Source organism: Fringilla coelebs, assembly GCF_963513975.1.
Source record: "Fringilla coelebs genome assembly, chromosome: 5".
NCBI lineage: Eukaryota > Metazoa > Chordata > Aves > Passeriformes > Fringillidae > Fringilla > Fringilla coelebs.
The window spans coordinates 35711633-35722400 of record NC_140033.1 but is presented as its reverse complement, the minus strand read 5'-3'; the positions used below and the strand labels follow the sequence as shown (position 1 = coordinate 35722400).

The 10768-nt window shown below is 35.4% G+C and overlaps 1 protein-coding gene across 2 annotated transcripts in view; it reads right to left on the bottom strand.

Moving 5' to 3' along the window:
• Nucleotides 1-415: 415 nt before the first annotated feature.
• The window catches only part of TBC1D15 (TBC1 domain family member 15), a 35014-nt gene continuing 24661 nt past the window's right edge, over nt 416-10768 (bottom strand). For both annotated transcript variants that reach the window (XM_084206452.1, XM_084206453.1), the window contains exons 12-17: nt 8574-8674; nt 7780-7879; nt 7340-7437; nt 3212-3328; nt 2499-2585; nt 416-1813 (exon numbers count right to left, since the gene is read on the bottom strand). In XM_084206452.1, coding sequence (XP_084062578.1) covers nt 1607-1813; nt 2499-2585; nt 3212-3328; nt 7340-7437; nt 7780-7879; nt 8574-8674 — 710 coding nt within the window. In that variant the 3' untranslated portion in view covers nt 416-1606. The remainder of the gene's footprint in view (nt 1814-2498; nt 2586-3211; nt 3329-7339; nt 7438-7779; nt 7880-8573; nt 8675-10768) is intronic.

The following is a 10768-nucleotide window of genomic DNA, read 5'->3' as shown; positions in this document are numbered from 1 at the left end:
ACTCAAGTTCTTATTAACTGATGAGAGATAGCACATTGACAATATTAAAACCAAAATCTGAACTGATTCAGCTGTCCAGTGTTTGCTGACAACTGGTGAGAGAAGTTGAATCAACTTCCAAATTATTTTAACAACTTGATTTATCTATTAAAGCCTATTGTATTACTTGTATTTGCTTAAGATGGCACAAGTAACATTTGTAAAAGTAAACTGCTCCACAAGAAAAGAAAGCTCTGCCATATCCCACACTTCAACTACCTAGAGAGGAAAGGCGTGTTCCATTCTATAGTAAAAAGCAGAAATTCCCACAGCCCTCCATTACCCACAAAATATGTCATATCCACAGACTAACCACTAGCTCTTCCCTCTGTGTCATGTTCTTACATTAACAACCAGACAACTAGATTTTTTTCTCTAAATATTATTTAATTAAAAACACTAAATCAGCTTTGACTTTTATTTTATATATGTACAATAGTTACCAAATAATGAATACACTTAATCAGTTATGTTAAATTTCACATAACGTCAAAGGACATCAGCATGGCATGGAATAAACTCACTGCCTTTTGCAGATACAAAAAAATGCATTAATGTTAATTGTGATTACTGTTTTGGTGTGTGGTTTGTTGGTTGGCTTTTTTATAACCTGCTTATCAATTCTCCAAATAATGTTGCCATAAAAACAGTGTAAGCGGTTAATTGATCAGTTAATATATTAACAAGTATGAACATTAGTAAAGTTTGCAAGGTATCAATTGCAAAATTACATCAAGTGTAGGACTGAATGTATTGACATGAAAGTTACCTTCAGTTAGAAAAGTTTTGAAAAAGAGCCCAGGTTGGAGCTGTGCATTAATTTGGTCAAACTGATTCATATGAATGAACAGTCAAGTTTATTTAGATATTGAAAATACAACTATCCTTTTTAGTATTCACAAACAATTGTGTATATAGTGTGTGTATGTGTGTAAATATATATAGGTATATATAAAGTGAAGATATGTTAATGTAAAAATATACTGTTCATCCACTCCCAATTACACAAAATTCAGTATTTGGACATTAAACTGTGCAAGTATTAATGTCCATTTCAAATCTACATTCAACCAGCAACAAATACTTAGAAGTATTTTTGTAAACATTTGAGATAGGGAAAATCCATTTACAAAAGAATCCTCCTTTAGCACATCAGCATCACTTCAGCTTGAAAATTTTGTACAGCAGCTTCAGCTGGCATATTGTGAATCTGCTTAAATCAAAGAGCTCACACTGTCTTAGATCAATATGTGTGAAAGCTCAGGAAATGCAGAAATTTCTTTCATTCTTAATCACCATCCATTTCCAGTTTACCAGCAAAAAGAAAATGCACTTGGCTACAAAAATATTAAGGAATGTTATTGAAAACAAAAGGCTATTTTGGTAGAAGAAACTACAAAAATAGTTAAGTTGAGTCATGTTGTAAAGCTTTAATGCAAAAGCATTACAGTACAGATTTTCTTTACAACCTTAAAGCTTAATCAACACCAAATTTAAATATCCATCTCTCAAGTGCTTGAACAAAATGTGCTCAGTGAAAGTCTTTCTCCAAGGGGACCAAGTGTAATTAGGCAGGTGTCAGGCTCTGCGTCTCAGCCGCCTGTTGAGCGCCGTCCCTCGTCCCATTGGCAGCAATTACAGGGGCTGAGATACTCTGATATAGTGACGTCGGACAACTCAACTCAGCTCCACTTTCTTCCTCTCCAGTGTCTGAATCCGGTGTTACCGAACTGTTCTCTATCCCCAGGATCTCACTGACTGTTTGAGGCAATTCCTAGAAAGGAGGCGGCAGGGAAATATTAAAAATCACTGTAATTAAATGCAAAAAGTTAACAACAAAGTCCCCTCTTTGTCCATCCTGCACTACCAGGACCCATTCACGTGAGAAATCATTCATCTGAATTTAGCTGCACTGAAAGCATCTCTCTCAGCAATACTTACATTGGAGTTAACATTTTCTGTAGCTATTTTTCAAGAAGACAGCAAAGGGAACACACTCAGGAATCAATTCCTGATTAAGCCTGATTAATATAATCTTCATTACAAAACTGAAAGTCTAATCAACTATTACAATTACACTTCATGTTATTGAAATTAGTTTTATTGAGTGATCCACTAGTTTTTGCCTAATAAGTCTGGCATGCTTTCAATGCAACGCACCTTTCAACTATTTTTTCTCAAGCACACCAAACATCAAATTTCTTGGAGTGAGATTACCTAATGAGAGCTGAGAAATCACAACCAAAAAGCACAATTCAAGTCTCGTCCAGTGAACAGTATTAGTTTATAAAATCAATTATTCTTGCTTACAGACTTCTCGAACTTAGGCACTGCACAGCTACACAACATGCTTTACTGTACCCAGGCATTCAGTTATTTCACAAGTTATACATGAACACTTACAGCTAACTACATACTTTTCCTGTCTATAAACATTCACAGTGGATAGATATCTTTACCTTGCAATTCATCATCTGCATAGAAATTGCTTCTGCTTTGCAGAGTATATATTCCACATCAATTTTCATAGACAGTTCATTGATATGCTAAAAATAGATTCACAAGGTATAGTGAGATAAATTATAACTTTGTTTCACCCAAAATACATTAATACTGCACTGCACTGCTAGTAAGTATCACCTTATTATCCCGCCTCTTAAGCTGTGAAAGGCTAGACATAGTCTATAAGCTTTGAGAAATGGCTACTCAAAGATACAGTATGGAACAGCTGCCTTTCACCAGCATCCAAGGTCTGCAAGAGGAATCCATAGTGCCTCTAAATGTGACAAACTATCTGGACCTCCTACATACTTCCCCCAGCAGCTCGCATTATCAGAGATGATAAATTAGATCATAGAAGATAAAGCAAAAGTTAGTATTAAATGTAGTAACTCATCTGAGGAGAGAACCATTTCCAATCTATTAATGATCTTATCATTAAACACAGACATCCAATAAACCATTTTGAAAGCCTGCAGGATAGACACTTAACCCTTCATAAAATGGCATGCACCCTTCCCTCCCCCAATACAAACCACAATCATATTGCATTAACTCCAAAAAGTTAACTAATACTTTAGCTTAGTACCCAAAAGACAGCCCCATACTAACCACTAGGAAGACAATTCTACTGCAGCCAAAACCAGCACAATAATGCATAAGAATTTGGTACCTTTAGTATTTCATTAAAGCCATAGTGCTTGTCCATTATTTGCTGTTTTTCAGATTCTAGGATAGCACAACAAAGGAGAAGATGAAAATTCTGACAAGGCAATTCCGTCCACATGACCTGTTAAAATATAAAAACCCCACATTTTAAATTCTTATACTTTTCCCCTGAAAAGAAAAGTAGTTCTTAGAACCTAAGTCCTCCAGCCAAATCACTTAACTAGCAATAAGCTGGCTTTTAAAGCAACTAAGTATTCGTAAAATTATTTGGAATTTCACTTTTGGCCCTTTAGAGACAACGGCAAGTCTGAGTCACCAAGTGCTTGCTTCTTAAGCCACTGTCCACTATAATGCTACTAAACTGCTTGAGCTTGTGGAGCTGTGAATGTGGGCTCTGCCTCAGCTCATGTGAAACAGAAGTACCTGAAGCTAACAAATTATTTGTGTGTTTTAGAGTATCTGCATAAAGTGTGAATTGGCAGAAGACTGCCATGCCCAGTAACAGCTAAAAGGGCTCTAATGTTTATAAATAAGGTGCTAAAGTTAATCACAATCCTGAAGACATGAACATGCAGGTATTGGGGGTGGGTGGGTATTCCCTCCCGCGGCTCTTGATCCCGTGGAGGACACAATTATTCTTGAGTTCACTGGGACTGAAATGTGTAACCTCAGTACTAATACCCTATTTTAGCACACTCACAAAAACCTTTAAAAAAAAAGTATTTGAAAAGAACATGTATGGTGGACAGAAAGCTGGAGAACAATTTTGCCAACAAAACCAGAAAAAAGCAAAAGTCTGCTTGCACAAATGTCCTGACAGATAAAGGGATTTAAGACAATGGATTTACTCTCAAAAAGGGCAGGTAGAAAACAGACTACTGAAAATTTGTTACTTCATTAACAGAAAACTTTTTTCATCATTATTGATGGAATAAAGCCTTATAGCTGAGCAAGAGCTTATACTTGAACTTTCATTGCTAGTACATGTAACCTGTAAACAGAGTTGCATAAATCCCAAAGATATCCAAAGAAAGTTCACCCAAAATAGAGTGCAATTAAACTTGAATGTTTCAATTAAGATCCAGTTCAGAAATTAAATTTCGCATCTTTATCCGACAACCAATATTCTGTTAAAGCATTCTCTCACTCCAGGAGAAAGACTGGAATGTAAGCAGGCTGATAGAAAATAACAATTGAATGAAAATGCCTATAATTACCAAACACAGTCTGTCTACACAGTTGTGCATTCATTTGGTTTAACATCAAGTTGATGCCAAAAAAAAAATCCATACATTTTGCTACCGTTTTTGATAAACCTTTCGAAGTCTGGAGCAGAGCACACACTTAAGGTTATGTATGTAAATGCATAACAGCAGCATCACAACAGGCTGGAAGGATGGAAGAAAAAGCAGCATTTAAACTATAAGTATGAAAGTAAAAATATAAAAATAAGGAGCAATAACTTTTTTCCTTTTTCTTTCTGATACATCTGTACAAGTAGACTCGTTTGTTCTAGCACTACCTCAGCAGCCATGAATATTGTAACCAAGGTATGTAAAGTAACTTATTCCCAACTCATTCTGGCTTTATGTTACCGACTGATACTAGAATAACACTAAAGCTAGGTATGAGTTAGTTGTAATTTTGTCACAGAATTTTTCTTCTGGGCTTCTTCTAAGCCACCACTGTGCAAACAAAATATTAAGAGCTGTCTGGAATTACCAGGTGATATTGCCTGCCTCTCCAGTGTAAGAAGGGACTGAACTACTTTCAATTTTGGGGCAGCTAAGAAGTGGGTCAGTAGGCTATCTGGGCTGTGTTTTGAGAAGCTCCACTAAAATGTGCTGTAAGTTAACCCATCCACAGCCAGAGCATTTTAACCATAAACAAAAGGCACTGCATGTAACATCGCAAATAACTGCACTCACATAACATATCTCAGCTTATCCACACAAGGTGGAATGTCACCTCTCTATCACATGCAACTCTGTCACAGAGCAATGAAACAAGCACATTTTCTACCACAATCTGGTTATGGCTCTTGCTCAGGAAGTGCAAAGGCTGGGAGTTAGCCTCTACTCCAGATGATAAGAACCAGCATCTCCCATGTCCAAGGTGAATGGAGATGAGACAAACCACAGTAGTGAAGAATCTTTTTCATTCCTTTTTTTGTGATAGAACACTAGAAGTCATGAAGCCAGTGGGAACAGGGAAAAAGTGTCTGATGCTTACTAAGTGGTTCATACGAGTCAGAGGAGAGAAACAGAGATCCAGAAGAACCCTGAAATTAGCAGATTAGACAGAAAAAGCCCCAGAAGTCCTGGAACCTTGGAGTGGAATCTCAGATGGTAGCTCTCCTTCATCGCATTATACACTTTGCAAGAGTATGTCATAGTGTAATACGGCCTTCAAATGGATTCCCTGAAATCATGTGCTACATTGGACATGAAGTTTGCTCAGCCAAAAACCAAAAAAAAGTAGTTAATTTCTCTATAAAGGGAAAAGGCTTCCTGGGTCTATAGCTTGCCTTTGTAAATCCCACTTACTTCACTGATACCAGTGGAGCTGCATGGCTATGCACTGGAGAAAAAAACAACCCACTGTTAGATGAACTGATCAAGGTGACTCTGGCCTTCACATAAAAACACTAACATAATGCCTTAATTACCTTGTTTTAAAAAGGAAAACAAGACATTCCCTTTCCCATTCCATATCTCCTAGCCAAGAAATTGAATACTTGTAGTAAACATACATTATGATGTGCTATAAGAAACCTACAAGACTATCATATATCAAAAGGTTTCCATCCTCTTCCTAAGAGAGGAAAAAAAAATACTTGAGAGAGAAATATAGTGTGTTTCTTTCCTGTATGTACACATATATACGCCTTAAAGCAGAGGGGATAAAAACATGCTAGCCTGGGACTATAAACTATAAATAAAAATGCAGTTGTCATCTACTTAAAAAGAAAAATTAGTCTTTAAAAAATATTGAAAAAACAACATAATACTGGGGGGAAGAGATGAGTGCATCTCCCCTCCCAAATCATTATCATTTATACCTTTGAATAAGAGAATTCTTCTAGTTTTTTACATATTGGTTTCCTTATTTATGAATGTTATCCATAAACTTTTTTGTCCTCTGGTTGAAATACTGCCCCAATACTCTATGATAGTAAAATTCCACCAACTGATGATAAAAAAGCTAAAAAATATTTCCTTTAGTCAGTTTTAAATACTGGTCCTCCTCTTTATGTGACTCCTTTTTCATTAGTGGAAAAAGTGAATAAAAGTATCAACATTATTTTTCATTATACTACAAACTTTATGAATCTCAGCCCTGTTCTTTTCATTACCCTTCTGTTCCTCAACCCATATGCTGTTATGTCCTATAAATTACTCCCTCCGTTCATCTGAACATTTAATCTGTTCTTCTGAGTTTTCAGTGAATATTGTGCCCCTGTTAAACGCATTTTCGACAATAAACCTGTACTGTTGACACACTTCTCAATTTTCCCGAAATGAAAAATTAAAGACAAGAATATTGGTTAATCTTTATTATTTCATCTGATCCCAAGACCACCTAAATCAAAAAAAGATCTCATTAACCCAGAATTATCAGAACTTCAACATTTTGATGCTTTACCTAATGTTATGTGGCATCACAAGGCCTTATCATCAAGATTAACGATCTTCTGACATCATCCTCTTCATGGCTTTGCCTAACACAAACGACCCTAACAGCGCTTCATTCAACCTAATCTATAAAGAATCACCAATACCACGGAATTATTCAAACAAACGCTCTTTTATCATGAGCTGTTTTCCATTAACGGTTAACTGCTACTCTCCACTTACTACTTTCATTTAAGAGTCTCAGTTGAAGACTACAGTCCAAATCATTTTGGACAGCCAATTTATCCAAACCACCTCTAGTAAGTATTTTTTCATTAATTTCACAAGTTGTTCTTTAGGCTAAAAAGACAAGAAATGCTTGCTTGTCCTCAGATAATTTTACTAAATCCTTTATGTTTTAAATTTATCAGAGTATTAAACACTTTAGAACAAAAAGCATGGATCATTTTGCGAAGTCCACAAACTGCTGGAGTTTATATGATGAAATATTTCCTTACCTCCCAGAGTCGAAGAATATCTTGAAAACTAAATTCCCTTTTAAATCTGATAAGAAGCCACCGGAAGCAAAAATAAAGGTAGCCTGAGTCTTGAGATTCTAGGAATAAGAGTGTGACACTTCAGAAGCATCAAATTTGGTTCAGACAACAGGAGAAAAAGAAAAAAAACCTCACACTTTACAGGCACATGCTTACACCACTGATTTTTAAGATGTCAGGACCTTCTTAGAATCAAGATATTTGCAAGAGTACAGCATATTTTTAAAACTGGTAACAGGATGACCCTATCTTTTCAATAAACATGGAGCAAATATTTAAACATTTTAGGCATTATAAAGTTACAAGTCCTATGCTCATACAATATTGGAATTATATTTAGACTTGTGAGGAACAGAATACAGGAAGCTGTTTCAGTTACTGTCCATAAATAATACACCTACCTAAATAACTGCAAAATCCACTGTCTAGTAAACGAAGCAAATGACTCAGCTGAATAAGTTGTGTCTTCATACCCTGCATCTGTTCTTCAAAATTCTGATGCTGTATGGAATAAAACATTAGCACTGTCACTTCTATTAACTCAATTTTGAGATTTGCAGCTATTTTAAAAGAAGTTTTGTTACTGCAACAGTGGTTCTCACCTTTTAGGTATTTAATATATAGATATTTAACTGTACTTCTATCTAATGAAATGTCTACCTTTTACTGAAAAGTTTAACTAAAGCACTGAACTGTATTTCTTTGCTAACATTTTTGTAGGTAGTAAATGATAGTTTAAATCTAATTCAGTTCTGCGCTTCCCAGCAGCATGACTGCACTCAAACAAAAACATTCTCTTTTACTTTCCTACCAGTCACACAGTCTTTTGCCACATGCAAAAGTCATAAAAGCTTCAGTTTGTGAGATGTCTAAACCGCACTTAACAAAACCCAAAAGGCAGGTATATAATGAAATCATTCTCCTGAACAAAATCCTGCTTGAGGACTCCTGATAAATACAAATTTGTCTGTGATAGTTACTTTGGAATTCTTAAGGAGCCAAATATGCCTGTACCATACAGCAATACTATTGCAAACCCACCACAACCTCAATCAACAAAAGCGAATTGACTCCAAACATAAAATTACTCCTTTAAAAGAATTCAAATAACCCAGTGAAATTTATAAAGTAAAATTAACCCCAAATGTTATCTGTGGCTTATGTGTTTATGTGAGCTAAAAAAACCTTATTTTACCATTTGATCCATGTATGATACAAAGCACCAAAAGGCATCTACTTCATTCTCCATAACATACAGTACAGGTGACAGCAAGTCGCTCATCCCCTGCACGTAACCTTGATAGAGAAAAAGCAGAGGGGGGGGAAAAGCGAAAAGAAATTTAAACTCAGCAGTTAAACAGTAATTTTTCAAGTGTGATGAATGACTGAGAGAAACAAATATTAGCACATACAGATACTATAATTCTACCATTCAACTACCAGTAAAGACAAATTTGTATTAATAGGCACCGACATCCCACAAATCTGATAAGATTTGCAAGCCATTTCTGCCAATCTAAAGAGAACATAAAGCAAACACATTGTTCCAATAGCTGTTAAAATACGTTCAAACTGAGTTTGTACACAACATATTTTTAGTAAAAATGTTCCAATTTAGAACTCAGGAGCATATATTGATATTTTTAAGATTAAGTCTCTACCTTGCACGATCACAAATACAAACTTGTATATAATCTCCTTTCTATTTGTACTTGATTATTTTCTTCTAGACATTTAAAATTTTGAGTATCTTTGCACTCCCCCACCCACCCCCTAATGAAGATTTTCTTCTCAAATTCACTTAAAGAGATGTTGAGTTGCAATTCCAGAAAAACATAGTGCAACAGCTCTTACGAAGAAAACTTTGCATTTTACACTTCTTTTTTTTTTGTCACTGAATATGCCTTAAAGATTCTTTTATTTAAGGAAGTTGGGACTGTTCTGTTTGGACAGTACTTTAAATACACCCAAGTCTAAGACCATCTATGTAATCAAGCAGAAAACAATTAAGAATTCCACCTCTCAAAGTGAGAAAGGGAATTAATAGTAAAGTATTGCTTGCAAGAAGCACTAAAGCAACATGGCTCTAGGTCTGATTCAAGGACGTGCTTTTATGTTTTGTGTCTAGAACTGGTGAATAAAGTTCATACCACCTAAAAAGTACTCACACACCTTCAACAAAAGCTTTCATTTAACTGGAGAAGGAAATGCCCACTAAAGCATATCATTTTTACAAACAACTATAAAATTTTAGTTGTATAAAAGAAGTCTTTCAAATTTTTATTGTTTTTAAATGCTTCTTCCAGCTTTCTTGCTTGTAATTAACAGTCCATTTAAGTGGAGCATAATGATTTCTACAGGTAATTTTTTCCCTTTCTTCCCAACTCTTCCAATTACCCTGATGCTAGTCTCAGCCTATCTATTGCCCAATTGTTACTGACCTCTCTAAATAAGAGAACACAATTAATGTGTGTATCTATCATCAATGATTGGTTCAACATAACATTTCTCAGTTGGGTGACTTTATTTCTTAATGATGTAATTGTAACTCTGTAACTGAAAAGAGGAGTCAGTAACTGAAAATATGAAGCAGCTGTGAGAAGAAAAATCAAGTAAGTAATAGCAAACAGGTAAATAATTAAAAGGTCAAAAGAAAAAACTTTTGTTCCCCACATATTAAATACTACAGCTAACTAAAAGTAAATGCAGAGAAAATTCTGTCCAAGACAGTTTAAAAGTCCATTTAATAATGAAGCAAATTTCATTAATGCAGACTTAAGGAATTAACTCAGAAAAATATTCTATTAACAGCTGTTTTGTCCCCTCCTCTATCCGTCAGCTTATGGCATTATTCAGCCCCCTCTAAAGCTGCTGTCAAATGATTAAGAGCAGCACTGCACCAATGTGTAGAAATCTTGGACAGTTACTGTGTCAAATTTACTGTATTTCCATTATTCCTGTTTGTTTATAAAACAAGACTTATCCATTTAAGCCATCTCAACAATGCTTTTAACAGAACGAGCGGTGAATCTGCTTTACTTTCACCTATAATGTCACTGTGCATTAATGAATGTTGAAATGTGGAAAGAGATGAAACAGAGCTACATGTTTAAACCATCAGTTTTAGTTTTCTCTTTTGTCAAGCCAAAGATCAAGACTCTCTTTCAGAGAGAACAAAAGCTGACAAGAACTACAGCCCTGCAGCATGTCTACTAGCGGTTAAAGATTTACTCTTACTTTTTGTTTTCAAAACCTGGCACAAAGTGGGCTTTTAGAATCCCAAAACTTTTCTGATACAGAATACCCAAAAAAACGCCAAAGTATACAACAGCCAAATGTCACGCCAGGGATGAAAGGGGAATCAACTGCAAGTATCTTTTCCCTCCCTCC